The 20,228-nt window shown below is 51.9% G+C and overlaps 1 protein-coding gene across 2 annotated transcripts in view; it reads left to right on the forward strand.

Annotated features, from left to right (window-relative positions):
• Positions 1-15,534, forward strand: part of PTK7 (protein tyrosine kinase 7 (inactive)) — a 64,293-nt gene extending 48,759 nt beyond the window's left edge. For both annotated transcript variants that reach the window (XM_027524564.1, XM_027524563.1), the window contains exons 14-20: positions 413-616; positions 1,815-1,970; positions 2,702-2,934; positions 4,130-4,210; positions 12,673-12,824; positions 13,637-13,815; positions 14,524-15,534. In XM_027524564.1, the coding sequence (XP_027380365.1) occupies positions 413-616; positions 1,815-1,970; positions 2,702-2,934; positions 4,130-4,210; positions 12,673-12,824; positions 13,637-13,815; positions 14,524-14,684 (1,166 nt within the window). In that variant the 3' untranslated portion in view covers positions 14,685-15,534. The remainder of the gene's footprint in view (positions 1-412; positions 617-1,814; positions 1,971-2,701; positions 2,935-4,129; positions 4,211-12,672; positions 12,825-13,636; positions 13,816-14,523) is intronic.
• Positions 15,535-20,228: the final 4,694 nt, after the last annotated feature.

Raw genomic sequence — 20,228 nt, forward strand, 5'->3', positions numbered from 1 at the left:
CTCTGTGCTGGGTGATGGCTGGAGTTATAAACCAGAAGTTCCCACATGCAGCTCTGTAGGGCCTGACTCAAGATTTCAAGTCACTAAGGATGCTTGTTAACAATGACATGGGTTTGTGATGGGGCCGACTGTGGTGTGCTTCTGATGTGTGTCCCAGGCTTGTGTCTGGGTGCAGAAACAGCCTGGAAATCACTCACATCCTGCAGAGCTCCCTCCGGCCTCAATGGGCCCCCAGGAACTGGCCCTTGTTGAAGCCAGTGATGGGGGTGACCCTCCCAGGTTGCTCCGGCTTGGTCAGAGCATCAAGTAGTCTGGGAGGCTGTTGAATCTGTGGGGTGGGGAGAGCCGGCAGAGCAGTAGGGCTGCATTTGCCCTAGTCGCCCCTGCCCACACCTGTCTGTGTGTCTCTCAGACAAGCCGGTGCTGGAGGAATCAGAGGGCCCAGGCAGCCCTCCCCCCTACAAGATGATCCAGACCATCGGGCTGTCGGTGGGCGCCGCTGTGGCCTACATCATCGCCGTGCTGGGCCTCATGTTCTACTGCAAGAAGCGCTGCAAGGCCAAGCGGCTTCAGAAGCAGCCGGAGGGCGAGGAGCCGGAGATGGAGTGCCTCAACGGTGAGGGGCCCTGGAAGAGGGAGGCGGTGTCGCGCGCAGGTGCTGAGCGCCCTCCCGTGGCCGTGGAGGAAAGTGCAGCAGTTGGAGCCAAAGCCGAGCCGCACCCACCCCCTTCCTCCGCTCACCCCCCGCCCCCACGTTGGCTGATTCCCAGGGCCTCGGCCTCTGAGCAGCCTGGCTCAAGTCTTCCTCATTGGATTCTCAGGCTAGCCTCCTGTATTTCCCTGCCTTTTCCCTGCAGTTCTAAACCACAGGCATAATTTCAGTATAGGGCTTCCCTGGTAGCTCAGCTGGTGAAGAATCCACCTGCAATGCAGGAGGCCCCAGTTTGATTTCTGGGTCAGGAAGATCCCCTGGAGAAGGGATGGGCTACCTGCTCCAATATTCTTGGGCTTCCCTGGTGGCTCAGCTGGTAAAGAATCTGCCTGTAATGCGGGAGACCTGGGTTCGATACCTGGGTTGGGAAGATCCCCTGGAGAAGGGAACGGCTACCCACTCCAGTATTCTGGCCTGGAGAATTCCATGGACTGTATAGTCTGTGGGGCCACCAAGAGTCGGACACGACTGAGCAACTTTCACTTCCAGCCCCCACCCCTCCACCCGCCCCCTGGAGCTGGCTGATTCCCAGGGCCTCCGCTTCTGAGCAGCCTGGCTCATATGTTTTAGTGTTTCCTTGCACATCTTGTCTCTCCCTCTGCTAGTCTTTGAGTTTCCCCAGGTGGGATGGTGGGCTCTGTCTGCCTGTTTCCCTCCTCCTGCCCTTCCTCTCCTCCACCAGGAGCCCCCTATGGACACGGCTGGGTCTCCCCTCTCACTTTAGGGGTTCAGGAGCAGGACTGGAGTTTCCCTTGTTGTGATTTTTACAGCCTTTGTGCCTGTTTACAGCTTTGCACCTAGGAGACCCTATGAAAGCAAAAACCCTTATGTCACCAGGCTGTCTAGGGACCAGTGACTCAGCTGCGACTTGTGCCGTCTCTTTTCAAAGGTTGTAATCGGCTATGTCAATAAGTGGTCAGACCCTAAGGGGTGCTGGGCTCCCTCGCCCCAGGCCGTTCAATTCATTGACCGGATTGTGTGTGGACATTGTGTAGATCACTAGTATTAGATCCATTTGTTGGGAGTGGGAGACTGTGAGAAAGAATTGCAGTCCCCATGGTGGCCAGTCTCATCCTCACTCCCCCTTTCCCCCTCTTCCCAGGCGGGCCTCTGCAGAACGGACAGCCCTCAGCCGAGATCCAGGAGGAGGTGGCCTTGACCAGCTTGGGCTCTGGTTCCGCTGCCACCAGCAAGCGCCACAGCACGAGCGACAAGATGCACTTCCCGCGGGCCAGCCTGCAGCCCATCACCACGCTGGGTGTGTTGCCATGGCCTCCATCAACCCCCCTATTTAACTACAGGCTCCAGGTCTGTCTGCACCTGCACCAGGGGCTGGTGTCTCTGGAGCCCCTGAAGCCCAGAACCTCGGAAATGGAGGGAGCATCAGGGCGGCCGGGTCCAGTGCGTCCCCCATGTGCCCGTTGTCCACATCCCACCCCCAAGATTTTTGTCATTCCTGTGTATTAGTCACTTGATGTTTCCTTTAGATTGACTTTCTCTCACCTTTAAAAAAAAACTGAGCTCTGTCAACTCGATGGACATGAGTCTGAGCAAACTCCAGGAGATAGTGAAGGACAGGGAAGCCTGGCGTACTGCAGTCCATGAGGTCGCAAAGAGTCAGACACGACTGAGTGACCGAACAAAAACAACAAGCTTAGTTGTAGGAAAAACTGTGGGAAGTTACGGATCTGTGTTTTATGAGTATAGCTTAAAGTATAGAAGTAAGACGTGTTAACGGTGAATCACCTAAAATTCTCATACAGACCACCTTCTAGAAAGTACTGTTAATCTGACCCCTTTATTTCACTGTTAGAGACTGCCAATCCCAGGGAAGGAGGGGAAGGGGTTCACTCAGAGTTACACACAGAGCCGGGGTCACTGCCCGGTCTAGCTGGGCGGGAGCAGAGAGACGCCCCCGCGTGTGACCCCGGCCAGGTGCCTCCCAAGTCGGGGCATCCTCGGCTGGCTGACTCAGTCCTATGCCCGCAGGCAAGAGCGAGTTTGGGGAGGTGTTCCTGGCGAAGGCACAGGGCTTGGAAGAAGGATCGCCTGAGACCCTGGTGCTCGTGAAGAGTCTGCAGAGCCGGGACGAGCAGCAGCAGCTGGACTTCCGGAGGGAGTTCGAAATGTTTGGGAAGCTGAACCACGCCAATGTGGTGCGGCTGCTGGGGCTGTGCCGCGAGGCGGAGCCACACTACATGGTGCTGGAGTACGTGGACCTGGTAGGCGGCCTGGGGCGCCCTGGGGGCTCGGGTGGGTTGGTAGGCGGCCGGGGGCGCCCTGGGGGCTGGGGCGGGGGCAGAGCCCTGACTTGGGGCGAGGGCACCGCTGGAGCCTGCGTCGCCACCCCACCGTGAGTCCCCCGTTCCAACCCCGCCTTTCCTTACTCTCAGCCCGTTTCCCATCTGCTGGCCCCTGTCTGGGGTTTGGTCCCAGTTTCCTTCCAGCTTCTTCCTCAGCCCAACAGCAGGGACGCCTTCCAGGCCCTTTTCCCTGATTCTGGTTTTCTTTGGTTTGTCATTTTTCACTTCCCAAGGCCTGTCAGCCCTTGAGAATAAACATAATGAGGACCCGGCTTTCCTTCTTTCCCTGCAGCCGGTGCCACTGGAGGGACAGCGTTCGCTTAGCCACCGGCCTTCTCTCTCTCCCCACTGGGGCTGCCCGGCCCTGCCCCTCACTCTGCAGTCCCGGGCTCACTGCGTCTAGTCCCCTTGGTCCTCAAAAACGGCTGCGTGGCAGACTCTGCAGCTCGGGTGCAGGAAGGGCGAGGAGTGAGCCTCGTCTTTCCATGAACGAGGGCTTACGAGCACGCTGCACATGTTTCTGCCGCTAGGGCCCCGTCTGAGTTCGGTCTAGAGGACGAGGCTTTCCTGTCTGGGGTCTGTGAAGACCGAGGGTCGGGGGCCGTGTTTTCCTCTTGGCGTTCTCGGGGCAGGGGCTTCCTCTCCTGCCCGTCTGAGGGCTCCCCCGAGGGCAGCGATGACTGTCCCCCTCCCTTTCTGACCAGGAGCTTCTAGGACAGTGGTCCCCAACCTCTGGAATCTGATGCCTGATGATCTGAGGTGGAACTGATGTAATTGTGGTAGAAATAAAGTGTGCCTGATAAATGTAACGCGCTTGAATCAGTCTGAAACCATCCCCTCCCAGTCTGTGGAAAAACTTGTCTTCCACGAAACTGGTCCCTAGTGCCAAAACGCCTGGGGACCGCTGTTCTAGGAGACGCTTCCTATAAGTTTTAGTTGCCACTGGACTCTCCCCGTGGGAAGGGGTCTGGGCTGAGGGGCGGGCATTCAGGTCAGGGGTCCTCGCCCCCTCCCCCCCGGGCAGGCGCCCTGTGAGCACTCGCTGGGGTTGGGTTTGGCAGCGGGGAACACCAGCTGGGCTGTGACCTGACAGAGATGCTGGGTTTTTCTTCAGGGAGACCTTAAACAGTTCCTGAGGATTTCCAAGAGCAAGGATGAGAAGCTGAAGTCGCAGCCCCTCAGCACAAAGCAGAAGGTGAGGATGGTGGGGGGTGGGGGGTCGGGAGCCGGGCGGTCCCTTAGCAGGTGCCCTGGTCGAGCGCTGCCCACGGGCCAGGCCCCGGGGTGAGCACTCGGGGAGCACCGTGATCCTCTGGGATGGCATCACTTCCCTGCGATGGGTAAAGAGGCTGAGACGGGCTAAGTGACCGGTCGCAGCCTATGAGCCACCCTGTGTGGCCCCACTGCCTTTGTGGAGAAGCACTGCCTTTGGCCCGGGCTGTTGGAACTCGACGGCTGCGGAGGGCGCTGAGCTGAAGGGGCAACTGGCAGCCCGGGCGTCTCAGAGCCGGCGGGGCTGGGCGCAGCTCTGAGCGTGTTCCCTCATCCCCTGGGGGTGTGGGCGGGCTGCCAGGGTTTCACCGCCTGTGGTTTTCACGCTTTTGCTCTCACTCGGGCTGTGGGCTGCCCAGCCTTTCCTTCCGGTTCTGCTCCTGCCTCTGGCATAGAGCCCTGGCTGGGGCCCTGTGGAGACACAGGCCTGGGCTGAAACAGTGAAGAAGGGAACGCTTCCTACGACGCCCTGCCCGCCTCAGACCTTGCCTTCCGTGCCCAGTTCTCCCTGCCTGCCGCCTCCTCCCCTCCCGTACCCCCTCCCCGCTTCCATGTGGCCGGGTGCTCTGTGTCCACGGTGACAATGATGTCACCACATAAGCAAGCAAAGCTCAGCGCAGGAGGCAGACTGCTGGGCCTCCTTTCCGGGTGACTGTTCCCAGCCTGGAGGCTGACCCGGGTCACAGCAAGGTGTGGCTGGTTGATCAGGCAGGAGGGTGGGGGGAACCCTGGCTGCCCTCGATCTCTCTGCAGGAGCAGCTCTGTGACCTTCAGGCTGACCTCTTCCCATCACAGGTGAATTCGCTGAGGCCCAGACAAGGCCAGTGGGCTGGCCTCCTGGCGTGGTGCCCCTGCCTCCATCTCTGAGAAGCCACAGGACAGTTTGCAGTGGCTGGAGATGGGATACCGCAGGACAGGATAGCTCTCGCCAGCTGGGTGGGATGTCAGGACCCCAGAGCTCACAAACGAGAGCACGCAGGGAACCAGTGAATTGTCATTGGGCCAGTCACGGTGCCCAGGGCCCTTGGAATCCAAAATTGAGACCGTGGGGTGTCCTTGGGCACTAAGGATCTGGGGGGAGAGCTTGGGTAAATGAGTGCAGCACATGCTTTACAGACTTCAGATAAGATACGAAAAGTCAGCAAGAGACGTAAAGAACGTCATAAGAGATGTAAGAGACCTTGAAGGTGTCCGTGTCCTTTAGGTGGACAGACAATCTGAACAAAGAAAGCCATTCAAATTCAAGTCTTCAGGATAAGAAGTAGGTGAATGGTGGGTGAAGAGGAGCCTAGGTATGTTGTTGTGGCTGGGACGGGGGCGTAGGCAAGGGACAGGAAGTCAGTTATTTCCTTCACGTGACCCGAGGGACTCTGGCTGAAATCATCACCACCTTTGCTGAAGATCTCTTGCACACTTTGTTGCCCGAGCATCTTGAACTTGATGGGGAAACTTCAATAAGTTGGTTTCCACACTCTCCGAGGACAGTATTCTGCATTGGACGGTGGGCGAAGGACGAGACACTGTAAATTTCTGGACCGTACCTCACACGTACGGCAGAATCTTTGCGAGTGGGATCTGAAGACCGAAAGTTTTCAAATAAGCTCTCCAGCTGATTCTTAAGCTAATTAAGGTTTAAGGAGCCCTGGGATAGGACAGTGGCTTGAAATGGTTTTGCTTAGAGACTCCTATAAGAAATGCATTTTGTATCATGGCCCAGCACATGCCCCAACACACACACACACACACTTAAAGCTAAAATTAAGCTTTCACAACACTGTATTTGATGCTCTTAATATTTCTTATCCTATATTTATTTTTAATCCACTAAATTGGTCTTGAGAACTATATGGGTCTTATTTTAAAGAAATTATTTATTTTTGGCCAAGCTGGGTCTTTGTTGCTGCACGTGGGCTTGCTTTAGTTGCAGAGAGTGGGGACCGCTCTCTAGTTGCGGTGCACGGGTTGCTTCTTGTGGTGGCTTCTCTTGTCCTCGAACACAGGCTCTGGGCTCTTCAGTTTCAGTGGTTGTAGCATGCGAGCTCAGAAGTCGAGACTTGCTGACTCTAGGGTGTGTAGGCTTCAGTAATTGTGACACCAGGGCTCAATAGTTGTGGTGCATAGGCTTAGTTGCTTCACCGCATGTGGAATCTTCCCAGAGCAGGGATCGAACCTGGGTCCTCTGCATTGGCAAGCAGATTCCTATCCACTGCCCTAGCAGGGCTTCCCAGGTAGCTCAGCTGGTAAAGAATCCTCCTACAATGCAGGAGACCCCAGTTCAATTCCTGGGTTGGGAAGATCCCCTGGAGAAGGGATAGGCTACCCACTCCAGTATTCATGGGCTTCTCTGGTGGCTTTACTGTCTGATGGTAAACAATCCACCTGCAATGCGGAAGACCTGGGTTTGATCCCTGGGTTGGAAAGATCCCATGGAGGAGGGCATGGCAACCCACTCGAGTATTCTTGCCTGGAGAATCCCCGTGGACAGAGGAGACTGGCAGGGACTACAGTCTGTGGAGTCGCAAAAAGTCAAATACAACTGAGCGACTAAGCACAGCCCAGCACTAGCAGGGAAGTTCTCATGTGGGTTTTGACTGGTAGTTTGAAAAACTTCCTTTGGGGGATTCCGTGAAAATGAAAATCCTTAAGAAAGACACATTAAACCTTGTTAGATGGTTTCTTGTGCCAATAATGTAGTGAGCCGCTTTGCCACTTTATGTTTCTAGGGTCCTTCCTGAGAGGACAGAAGGAGAACACGATCAGATTTTAAAGGGAGACAGAGTGGTAGGCAGGCTGCTCCTTGGTCAGCTAGAGCTGGAATGAGAGTGCCGTGCCTGGTATGCTTGAGCTGGTGGGAGTCCCAGGAGGATTCCTGGTCCGAAATAGAGGAGATCAAAGATGTACGGGAACGTCCCTGGTGGTCCAATGGCTAAGACTCTGCACTCCCAGTGCAGGGGGCCCAGGTTTGATCCCTGGTCAGGGAGCTAGATCCCCCATACTGAAACCAAGCTAAGAGTTCATATGCCGCAACTAAATTTCCCACATACTGCAACTGAGACCCTAAATAAATACATAAAATATGTTTAAAAAGAACATATGAGGGCCCTAGGTATTGGCATGGTTGTAGGTGATGTGTGTTGGTGTGGTTGATAAGGTGAAGGGGGTTTTGAAATCTGAGCCCTGTAACCTGTGACTTCCTCGTGGATCACCTGCAGACTAATGACGGGCAGGAGCAGTCTAGTACACCTGCTGGACCCACTTTTGCTTTAAGCAGTCAGAAGCTGGACGGGAAGCGCCGGCTGTCTGAGAAGACCCAGGAAGTGTCACAGGGGCTTGGCCAGAACTCAGGCGAGCCCCCAGGGTATAAAAGTTGGAAGGAAGGGTGGGTTACCAAAGTGCAAGTCTTTGTAACGGTGTTTGAAGATTAATCCCGTGGCCATCCGATGGCGGCTCGCCCAGCAATAGGAAAACGCTTAATTGGCTGGGGTTGGCAGATTCTCTTTTACTGTCCTCGCTCAGCCAGTATTTCCAGAAACACTGCCTCTCTGGAAAGGTAGCAAGTTAGTCGCCGAGCCAAGTCCTCTCTCTTCTGCTCCCATGACTTGCAGCAGATTGAGGAGCCTGTGAGCCAGAGCAGAGAGGGCCGGCTGAGGAGGAAGGCGAGTCCGCTGAGAGCTCGTGACAAAAGCCTTTGTCTGCTGTTTAGTGACGACCAGGCAAGACTGGACAGTGCCCTGGGGTTCTGGCGCCTGAAGTGGAGTGTCCATTTCTGAGGCCTTTTTACCATCAATGATACTTGAAGCTTTCTGAGGATGACAGCCTGGGAGCCGGAGCTCTTGGGGGAGCACAGTCTCTGCTTTTCCTTGGAGATAAACTGTCGGGCCCTGCACCCAGGGAGGGCTCAGTCATCCTGGTGGACCCATTGACCTGACCTCTCCTCACTGGCCCGCACAGTCATTTGGAAGCTCTCCAGAGATTTTGTGGCTTCACCTTAAACAAAAATTATTATTATTTCATTTGTCTGCACCTGCTGTTGTAGTGGCACACAGCGTGTGGAATCTCTACTTGTGACCTGCAAACTCTTAGTTACGGCATGTGGGATCTAGTTCCCTGACCAGGGATTGAACTCAGGCCCCCTGACTTGGGGGTGTGGAGTCCTAGCCACTGGACCACCGGTGAAGTCCTGTGGCTTCCCTTTTGATAAAGAAAATGCACCAGGAAGATGAGCTTTCCTGCTTGTGGCCCAAGTTCAGCCTGTCTGCACGTGCAGTGTCGGTCGATACATTGGATCTTTAGCGTGTCCAGGCTGGTCATGGTTCAGGTCAGCACTGCTTAATAGAACTTCCCTCGGTGGTAGAAACATTCCATACCTGTGCCATCCAGTGCGGAAGGCCCCAGCCCTTTGGGGTTATTGAGCACTTAGGATGTGGCTAGAGAGACTGAGGAACTGAATTTTTATGTTATGAAGCTTTTATTAACTTAAGTAGCTGGGAGCTACTGTTTTGGACAGTTGAGGTATAGATCGTTTTTGTTTGTTTGTTAAAATGTCTGTTTATTTGACTGGACCGGGTCCTGGCTGCAGCACATGTGATCTTCAGGTGTGGCGTGTGGGATTGTTAGCTGCTAGTCGTGACACATGGACTCTCTGTTCCAGCATGTGGGATCTAGTTCCCTGACCAGGGATCGGACCTGAGTCCCCTGCATTGGGAGCACAGAGTCTTAGCCACTGCACTACGAGGGATGTCCCTATTGTTTTTTTTAAAACTATTCTTGACTGAGACCCACAGTAGCAAAAAAAAAAAAAAGCGCTTTTTTTACATCACAACGCAACATAGACATATGAAGAAGGTTCCATGAATGATACTGACCCTTACTGAGTATGATGCTCTCTGATATTTTCAATTCCCCCCAAAAAATGCTGATGAAAATTCACTAAGTGGGTTTTGTGACATACTAATAGGTTGTGACCACAGTTAGCAAACCTCTCGTGGGGGCAGCGAAGCCTGCAGGGATCTCATGGGCCAGAGCATGCAGACCGAGGTCTGCTTTTAGAGTGACCCTGCTGCCAGTGTGTTCGGACTCGGGTCCTCTGTCTGCCCCGCAGTGACCCTGGGAGCCAGGCCAGTGAAGCTGCTCGGGATCAGCCTGGGATGCGGAGGGGCCCGTCCACAGGCAGCAGCCCACCGCTTGCCTCACTGATGGCAGATTGCCGTTCCTGGGGCCCCTGCGTGGTGAGGTGACCCAGGAGGGCCAGCTGCAGTGCTGAGGGAAGAGCCAGGCTTTGGCATCAGCCCGGACTGTGGGCAAAGCTGAGGAGCCCACCTCACAGGGAGCAGGCAGGGGAGCAGCCAGCCTGGCTTAGCAAGTGCCCTGACCCCCTCTCTCTGACTCCTTCCTGCCCTGGGGTAAGGCGGGAGCAGCCCCTTGACCACTCACATTCACTTTTGCTCCCTTTTGAACTTCAGGGACAAAGAATCACACTAAACATAATCAGACAATATCAGGTGTGTCCAGGGTGGTATGGCTGTGTGTGTGTGCCTATTCAGTCGCTTTAGTCGTGTCTGACTCTTCTGAGACCTCATGGACTATAGCTCACCCCATGGACTGTAGCCCCATGGACTGTCCACTTAGCCTGGTGGACAGAAAATCCTCTGTCCATGGGATTTTCCAGGCAAGAATACTGGAGTGCATTGCCATTTCCTCCTCAGGGCATCTTCCTGACCCAGAGATCAAACTCATGTCTCCTGCTGCTCCTGCTGTATTGCAGGCAGATTCTTTACCAGTGAGCCACCCAAGAAGCCCTGGTATAATCTTGGTTAATCTGTGACATATTCTCATTGGTCCACACACAGGCTGCTTTTGTTTCTTATTATTTTTTATGTGTTTGTTGGCCTCTGTGTGTATGTTTGATTAAACTTCATTTTGATATTTCAGACTTAAAAGACTATAATAATAAGGTTCAAGGAACGCCTATCGACCCTTTATTCAGATTCAGTTGTTTATTTTGCCTAGTTTGCTTTATTCTTCTCTATATATATTATGATTTTTATGCATTTTTCTGAACCATTGGAGATAAGCTGAAGGCTGACTTTTGACATTTTACAATAAGATATATGGCAAATGATACCTTGTTGGGTCTTAATTAGTATTTTCTTGATCACCGATGACACTGGTCATTGGCCACGTTCTCTGTTTTTCTTTTGGCTGGATTGCGTGGCGTGTAGGATCTTAGTTCCCCTACCAGGGATCGAACCCATGCCCTGCTGCAGTAGAAGTGTGGAATTCTAACCTCTGGACTGCCAGGGAATTCCCAGGCCATGTTCTTCTCATCTTTTTGCGATCACACGTGTGACGGGTGGCTACTCCCTTATAGCTGCCCTGAGTGTGTCTGTGCTGGAAGAGACACAGCTGGCCAGTAAGTGACCTTCCACAGGGACCTCTCTGCATTTCCGTTTGCCTTGTTTTTATACGCAGGGAAATGCTGCATGTTCTGTGTCCCTCAGTGTCCTCCCAAGGTTTAGATAAGGTGGCAGAGGTGAAGGGGCCGTTGGCCTTTACAAGCACTCCCTGGCGCCCTGACTTTACCTTTGTTTGGTGTGGTTCACCTTCCCCCTAGGTGATGGCACCCTCCTGCAGGTACCGTTCTTACCTCCTAGACTGCCTTCTCACCAGGAGCCCAGTCTTGCCATCCCTGTTGTATTCCATCAGCACTCAGTTGTATGGCATTCAGTAGATGCTCAATTAATATGCATCCAATGCATTGATGTGTATTTTTTAAATGTTAATGTATCTTAATTATAATTACATTTAATATACTATATTATGGGCTTCCCCAATGGCTCAGTGGGTAAAGAATCTGCCTGCGATGCAGGAGACACAGGAGATGTGGGTTCGATCCCCCAGATTGGGAAGATCCCCTGGAGAATGGCAACCCACTCTAGTATTCTTGCCTAGAATGGACAGAGGAGCCTGGCAGGCTATAGTCCAAAGGGTCCCAAAGAGTTGGATACGACCAAGTGGCTAAACACAGCACGTAATGTATTATATACACTACATGGACACGGCTCAAACATTTTAAAAAGGTAGCAGCGAAAATCTCCCCAGCTGTCTTACATTTTATTTGTTTCTACACTTTGGAAGATAATTTTACATTATTTTCTAATGCTGAAGCTGCTTACAGTCCCTGACCCTATGTGAGGTATTTTAGAGAAACTCATGCATGTATACACTCATAAGAACCTTCAGAGCAGCGCTGTTCTCAATAGCCAAAATTTGTGTGGGGGTGGGAGTGGAAACACAAATGTCGTCCGGCCCTACAAAGAATAAATTATGGGGACTTCCCTGGTGCTCCAGTGGCTGAGACTCTGAGCTGCTAATGTAGGGGGCCAGGGTTTGATCCCTGGCGGGGGAGCGAGATCCCACATGCTGTAGTTAAGAGTTTGTATGCGGCAACTAAGACCCAATGCAGCCAAATAAATAGATATTTTTAAAATAGACATTTTAAAAAAGAACAAAGAAGTTACGATATATTTATGATGAAAAACAACTCAGTACCATGATATCCCAAAAAAGGGTGACTCTCCCAATGTTAAGTGAAAGAATCCAGGTACAAAAAAGATACACATTTTTGTTGCTTCCAGCTTTATCTGGTTCTCAAACAGGCCAAACTGAATTGCACTGTTGAGGAACATATGCGTAAGTGGTAAAACTATAAAGAACAGCCAAGAAATTATTATCCCAGAACGATGGTGATTACCTCTTGAGAAAAGGGGAGAATTCGTGATGGGGAAGGAGTCAATGGGGGTTTTCGGGGGGGCCTAGCATTGTTGATTTTTGTGTTTTTTTTTTTAACTTGATGTCTGTTAACTGAGTGTGGGTGTTATAATTATTCATGAAAGTAGACATATATTTAGTGAACTTTTCTATATGTAGTTCGCAACAAAAAATAGAAACCGAGTTTCCCTACTTTCTCTCTCTGGCCTTCGTCCCCCTTCTCAGAGGCAACCAGTCTGTGTATGTATGTGGGTGTGTATATCTACGTTCACTTATACACAAATTTTATACACAGATATGATTGTTTTTTAATATTATACGTTTTTTTTTTCATTCAGCAGCTGGTTACCGTGTGTTCTTCCCACCCCGTCTGCCACTCACTTAGTCTAGCACCTGCTGTGCGTGGGGGGAGCACTTCATTTCATTAAATTCAGTTCTTCCAAGGACCCAGGAGGCAGGTCCTTTTATGAGAAGGAAACAGGCTATTGGGCCTCTGCTCTGGGGCTTCCTAAGCATCGTGTTAACGGCCCTGAGACCCCACCAAGGGCTGTGTCAAGGGCAGTTCCGGAAACCCGCGGCCCTAGGCTGCTCTGACGGGCCCCTTCCTCGTTCCAGGTGGGCCTCTGCACCCAGGTGGCCCTGGGCATGGAGCACCTGTCCAACAACCGCTTTGTGCACAAAGACCTAGCCGCCCGCAACTGCCTGGTCAGCGCCCAGAGACAGGTGAAGGTTTCGGCCCTGGGGCTCAGCAAGGACGTGTACAACAGGTAGGGGGCGTGGGTGGGGTGGCGAGGGGCGGAGGGCAGACACAGCTGGGCCAGCAGAGGGGCCTAGTCCAAAGCTGGAGGGCCTGGGGGAGGGGGCCCAGACCCCTCCCACCCTCTCCCAAGGGTGCACAGGCACCCCAGCCCGTCGACCTCAGCTCCCTGACCTTACGCTTTTCTCTAGTGATAAAAAATTACAAATCTTTAAAAAGAAGAACTAGTCAAACTTTATAGCAATTTCTATATAATTTAACTATCCATAGGGGTCCCTCTGTTACTTCCTGAATTCAGTCATTATTCTTTGCAAGCCTAAGACTTAAAGCTCAGCACCCACGGCCAGAGATCATTCTGGAATACATGCTTACATAGTGCCTTCAGGAACCCCCCAACACCCCGAGTCATCCCAGCTCTGACTCACCACGGTTCGTCTGGCTGTTGCTTTAGTCATGGTTGGTTTATCACCAGTAAAGTTCTTTAAAATTTCTTTCCACTTAACATATGCATTTTTCACACTCTTAAACTGACAAAGTATGTATGACTAGAAGCTTTTAAAAAATACTGATATGTTGGCAAAGTCTGATTCTTAAGGGGATGTTTTAACCATCAGACCCCACACGGATGCCTCTAGATTTCATCTGGTGTATGTATGCCCCCACTGCTTGCTAAACAAAAATGTTTCCAATTTCCCAGGATGCCTTGAAACAGGAAACCTGGGCTCCAGCCCGGGTGTGAGACCAGACCCTTGGGGTGAGGCTGGGGTCCCAGGCCATGCCCCTCTCCCCACCCCACTGCCTCTGTGTCCTCCTGTCCCGCAGTGAGTACTACCACTTCCGCCAGGCCTGGGTGCCCCTGCGCTGGATGCCCCCCGAGGCCATCCTGGAGGGTGACTTCTCCACCAAGTCTGACGTCTGGGCTTTCGGCGTGCTGATGTGGGAGGTGTTCACCCACGGGGAGATGCCCCATGGTGGGCAGGCAGACGACGAGGTGCTGGCAGGTAGGCAGCTGTATTTCCAGGGGCCAGTTCACCGTGTTCTCTCGGTGGAGAGCTTACTCGGGGTCCTGGGGCCAGTTCAGCCGGCCTCCCCTCAGGGCTGGTGTCCGCAGGTACATGGATATGGCCGTTCACTTGTGAGATTCCCGACACGCACTCATACCGCTTGGTGAATAGCCCTTGTCCCTGTCGTGGTCACTCTAGCCACTCTTATGCCTGCCCATCGACCCCACTTAGGCCCCTGTGCACTGGCTGCTTCTTGTGCAGCGTGGACCCTGCCCCCGCCCGCCAGTGGGAACTGTCACCAGGGAAGGCCCTTTGCTTCAGTTGCAAGATACTTGCCAAGAACTGCTTGAATCTTTTTCTCACCCGCACTGTCCAGTGCCCCGGAGAGTCTCCCTCTTGTGGCTGCCTTTGGGAACTGCAGGCTCCGCATAGTGTTGGCAAGCATGCATGCTCAGTCACTCCAACTCTTTGGGACCCCGTGGACTGTAGCCTGCCAGGCTTCTCTGTCCATGGAATTTCCCTAGGCAAGAATGCTGGAGCGGTTTGCCATTTCCTACTTCAGGGGATCTTCCTGACCCAGGGATCAAAGCTGTGTCTCCCTACATTGGCAGCTGGATTCTTGACCCTTGAGCCACCTGGAAAGCCCACCGAGTATTGGACAGGTGGCTAAATATTTTGACTACCCTTCTTTCCTTCTTTCTACAGACTTGCAGGCTGGGAAGGCCAGACTCCCGCAGCCTGAGGGCTGCCCTTCCAAGCTGTACCGGCTGATGCAGCGGTGCTGGGCCCTCAGCCCCAAGGATCGGCCCTCCTTCAGTGAGATCGCTAACGCCCTGGGAGACAGCCCCGCAGACAGCAAGCCGTGAGGAGGGAGCCCAGGCAGGCTGTGCCTCAGGATGGCGTGGGCAGGGGAGGACTTCCTAGGGTGTGCCCACAGCATGAGGGGCTAGATCCCGGTCCTCCTGGGCCCTAGGGGCCCCGCCCTGGCACCACAGGCACTGCTGAGGACTGGCAGGGCCTGGGCTTTCTTCCTCTTCCCCACCTTCAGCCCTTCGGAGAGGCTGATTCGGACCCAGACTGGGTAGCTGGGGCCTTGGTCTGGGCAGCTTTCTCTGCCACCCCTACCCCATCAGGGACAGTGTGGGTGCCTCAGGTAACCCCAATTTCTGGCCTGGGTCTCCTCCTCTTGCCCGGGTCCAGTTCTGCCACCCACCTGCCAACTTCATTCCGGCGGGGTAGGGGTGTGTGGTGCTGGGCTGCGGGTGAGCTGGCTTCAAGGGAGTTCCTTAATATACTCAAGTCCTGCGTGGTTCTGGCCCCCCAGGGCCCACTTTGGGGTCTGCACTTGGATTGTGGAGGACACAGCCAGTGAGTCCTCCCGCGTGGACGCGAGGACTCTGACCCAGCCCCAACCCAGCCCCGAGTCTCCTCCCACCCTTCTCTCCTTTCCTCATCCTAAGTGCCTGGCAGATGAAGGAGTTTTCAGGAGCTTTTGACACTATATAACCCGCCCTTTTTTGTATGCACCGTGGGCGGCTTTTGTATGTAAATTGCAGCGCGGGGTGGGAGGGCATGGAAGGTGGGGGTTGGTCCTGGAGGAGACAGGACGGTGGCCCCCCCACCCCACACCTTTATTGTTGTTGTTGTTTGTTTGTTTTGGTTTTTTTTTTTTTTTACACTCGCTGCTCTCAATAAAGAAGCCTTTTTTACAACCTGCTTCTGATGCTCACTCCCTCCCGTTGTCCATAAATGATGTTCCTCCTTCCCTTGCACATCAGAAGGAGCCGTGTGCCTTCTCGGTGCCTGGCGTGGGGGTGCTACGGCAGGGATACCTGGTGGACACGGGCTCTGGTCTCTGGTTTGTGGAGCAGTTGGAAACTTTTTTTTTTTGGTCGTGCTGCTCAGCTTTTGGATCTTAATTGCCGAGTCAAAGAATTGAACCCAGGCTATGGCAGTGAAAAAGTGGAGTCCTTAACCACTCAACCACCAATTCTCTCAAGGAACAATTGAGAATGCGGGCTCAGAGGAGGCAGTCTTGTTTCTCTGATCCTGTGTTGTTCTCTGATGCCAACTAATTATTCTCTGCTGGCTGGCCACGTACTCACATTCAGGTGGTGCGTGTAGACATCCACGTGTGAGGGTGGGATAGGAGGAGTTAATGATACCTTCCGGTCTCTGAATCCCTTCAAGACTCTAGGAAGGTGGTGAACAAGACAGGACTGAGCAAAGATGCATTTAATGCCTCACTGCTCCAGAGCTTTCAGCCTCAACTGGTTTGATTCCTGGCTCTTCCTTGCCCAGACCTCTCGTGCCATCAGTCACCCTCTCCCAGACTGGAACTTCAGCATGGTTTCCCATCCACGAGAAATGAGTCCTGACCTCTGGAATTGTTCTGGTTCCTGCTGTTCCTCACCAGATGTTTCAGTAATGAAAAGAACAGCTGGGACTTCCCTGGTGGTCCAGTGGCTAAGACTCCACACTCCCGATGTAGGTTCGCTCCCTGGTCAGGGAAGTAGATCCTACATGCCACAACTAAGACCTGGCACTTCTGAATTAATAAAATATTTTTAAAAAGAATAGGTAATATTTATTAAATACTTGTTTTGTACCAGTCACTTTGCTAAGCACTTAATATGCATGATCTCATATTGAATTTGTTTGACCACTCTGTTAGCTGGATTTTATTGTCCCCTGTTCACACATTTGGGAGGCAAGGTAGTTTCCGTGAGGTCACCCAACTGGTAAGTGAGCCACTCTTGTGAATATACAGTGTGGTCCATCGTCATGTGTTGTAGTGAAAAAATCCAGAGCAATTTATCTAGAACAGTGTTTTTCAAACTGTGGGTTGCACCCGGCAGTAAAAAAAAATGAAATGTAATAAAAACTGTCAGAGTACATTATATACCTTATGGGTAAGTATTGTTTTACAAATTTTGTGTGTTGTATTTGGTATGTGTTTGGGGGTGTTGACTTATGTCTTAGTTATTACAGTGGTGCTTCTGCATAAAAAACCCACATCTCACACGAACAATCTATTTTCCTCAATGATAGTCTGCAAGTTGGTGAGGTTTGGTTGACCTTGACTAGACTTCGCTGCGTTCACCCAGGCTTGGTACCAGGTTGTAGGTCTAGCTTGGGTCTCCTCTCCTGGCCCCATGCCATGCTTTCATGGAGGAGCAGGGGCATAAGAAGTCCCATCAGGTCATGCCAGCACATTCATTTACTTATTTATGGCTGTGCTGTGTCTTCGTAGCTGCGCTCAGGCTTTGTCCAGTTGTGACGAGTGGGGACTACTCTTTGGTCGTGGTGCGTGGGCTTCTCATTGTGGTGGCTTCTTTTGTTGCAGAGCATGGGCTCTAAGTGTGGGCTCAGTAGTTGTGGTGCCTGGGCTTAGTTGCTCCAAGACATGTGGAATCTTCCGGACCAGGGATCAAACTTTGGTCCCCTGGATTGGTAGACAGATTCTTTTTTTTTTTTGGTAGACAGATTCTTAACCACTGGACCCCTGGAGTGGTCCCATGCTAGCACATTTAAAAGTGTAAGTGTATTAACATTTTACCAGCCAAAACGAGTCACAAGTCAAAACCCAACACCAGCACCAGAAAGGATGTGGATATCTCATTCCAACCCAAGTGTGAAAAGTGGGTGCAATAATTGAATTCACCCCAGTTTGCCATGTTAAAAATGATCTCCTGTGGTTGAAATTCTGGGAAGGCAGTACTCTAGAAAGTCATTCATCACTTGAGCCTCTTCTAACACCTGGTCTTCTTTGACTGCTCTACAGCCACTAACACAGCGGGTTACCTCTGCCTTTTTGGGGTGCTGCGTCATTGTATCATGCAGGATCTTTCAGTGTGGTGTGTGGGCTCTCTAGCTGTGGTGCACGGGCTCAGTAGATATGGCACCCTTGGGCTTAGTTGCCCCAGGGCACGTAGGATCTTAGTTGCCTGACCTGGGATTGAACCCACATCCCGGCATTGCAGGGTGGATTCTTAACCACTGGACCACCAGGAAGCCCCCACATCTGTCTTTTTGAACTCTGCTGCCTTGCCTTTGGTGACGGTACCCCCTGTACACTTTCTCTAACCAGGCCTTCTACAGCCCTGGTTGTGGCTTCCCTCTTCTGCCTGCTCCAGGGATGGCTGTTCTCCTGATTTCTGTCCTTGGCCTTCCTCTCTCTACGTTCTCAGCCTCAGGAATCTCCTCTTACCTCATGTGGCTTTAACTGGCCCTCCAGTGTGGACAGTTCCCAAAGCATTAGCTTCATTTCCAACCTCTACCTCAAGCTTTAGATTCACACTCCCTTTTTTCTAACAGGACATTTCTCTCTACCTGTTTCCGTGGGCCCAAACTGAACTTAACCTCTCTCTCAAACCTGTTCCTCCAGGCAAGTTCCGTGTTTCCATTGTTGGTACCATGGTTTATAGAGGAGTCATCCTTACTTAGAATCTCAACCCACCATGAACCATCTTTGAGCTCTCCATGCAGCTCATCACCAAGATCCATTTATTCTCCCTCTACTCTGTTTCTATCTTTGCTTAGTTTTAAGGGAATTTTTTTTTTTTTTTTTTTGCATAAAAGTAATACCGGGGACTTCCCTGGTGGTCCGGTAGCTAAGACTCTGTGCTCCCAGTGCGGGGGCCCTGGGTTCCATCTCTGGTCAGGGAACTAGATCCTGCATGCTGCCACTAAAGACACCACATGCTGCAGCTGAAAGATCCCAAGTGCCACAACTAAGACCCGGTATAGCCAAATAAAAAATTTTTAAAGTAGATCATGGAAGAAGTCAAGTGGTACAGATTTGTATAAAGCAAAAAACACATTCCTCTAGTCCCCAAAACCCACTCTCTGGTGGTGAGCACAATGCGTGTTTGCAGCGTGGCTGTCCTGACTTTTCCTGGGGACACTGACTTATGACCTTTTCATTCCCACTAACACTGCCATTGAGACCTCTTTTCTTCTACGTGAAGTTAAGAATCCCTATGTAAAGGTTAATCCCCAATGCAAACAGTTTTGTTTATTGGCTGCGCTGGGTCTTCGTTGCTTTGTGCAGGCTTTCTTTAATTGCCATCAGTGAGGGCTGCTCTTCTTGCAGTGTGCAGTGTTTCTCATTGTGATGGCTTCTCTTGTCGCAGAGCGCAGGCTCTAGAGCGCACTGGCTTCAGTCATTGCGGCTTGCAAGCTTTAGGGCACAGGCTCAGTAGCTGCGGTGCGCAGGCTTATTTGCTCCACTATATATGGAATATTCCCAGACCAGGGATCAAACCTGTGTCCCCTGCATTGGCGGGCAGATTCTTATCTACTGCACTACCCGGGAAGTCTGAAAACAATTTTTTCCCCCAACTTATTTCGCTTGGCTGGGTCTTGGTTGCTCAGTTGTGGCATGTAGAATCTAGTTCCCTGACCAGGGATGGAGCTGGGGTCCCTGTGTTGGGAGCTCGGAGTCTTAGCTACTGGGAGCTTGGAGTCTTAGCTACTCGGAGTCTTAGCTACTGGAACTTACCAGGGAAGTTCCATGAAAATATTTTCAGAGTGTTAGCAATTTTTTTTGTGTGTGTGATAGCAATTTTTTAAAAGCAATCTTAAATTTGTTCTGATTTTATTTGAGTGATAAAAATCTGGAGAAAGAAAGGTCAGGTGGGAATGGTATAGAATGAGGAGAGCTGGCTGGAATCTTGATGCCCTTCTGGAGGTCCTTCATGGTCTGGATGGACAGGGGGCTACTGCAGTCGAGGCCTTATCTGAGAGGCACCAAGCTCACATTCCAGGGAGGCCAGGAAGGGAACTTATCTGAGTTCAGTGGGCTGTGCGGAGTCTGTGAGGAACCTGAGAGCAAACGCCTCTTCTATGGCCATCGTTCAGCTGCCCTCCAGCCTTTTGTGTTCTTGTGGTCACTTAGGTTCAGGGGTGCTAAAAATTCCAATTTTTTGAGAAAGGCTGTATATTCAGATTTTTATGTAAAATACCCTGATTTGAAAATATTCTGTGGTTGAAATAAAACACACCCATGAACCATTTTTTTTTGTTTTAATCATTGTGTTTGCCTTTTTTTAATTTGGCTGCACCAGTTCTCAGTTGCAGTAGGCAGGATATTCGATCTTTGCAGCAGGTGGTATCTAGTTCCCTGACCAGGGACCAAACCCAGGCCCCCTGCACAGGGAGCGTGGCATCTTAGCCACTGGACCACCAGGAAGGTCCCTGATCCAGTTTTCACTTTAACTTTATCCAACAATCAGCAGTTTTGTTTCCTGAACCTGCAGTAATGTAGTATGGGTGGAAGTCTACCCTCCTCCTTCCCCTTGCCCCCCGCCCCCCAGCTCTGGTTACAAAGGGTCATGAAGATGAAGCCATGGCAAGCTGGCAAAGGAGCTGTGGCACTAATACTGGTGGTGGCACTGACACAGGGGTTG

This window comes from Bos indicus x Bos taurus, chromosome 23 (assembly GCF_003369695.1).
Source record: "Bos indicus x Bos taurus breed Angus x Brahman F1 hybrid chromosome 23, Bos_hybrid_MaternalHap_v2.0, whole genome shotgun sequence".
Taxonomy (NCBI): Eukaryota; Metazoa; Chordata; class Mammalia; order Artiodactyla; family Bovidae; genus Bos; species Bos indicus x Bos taurus.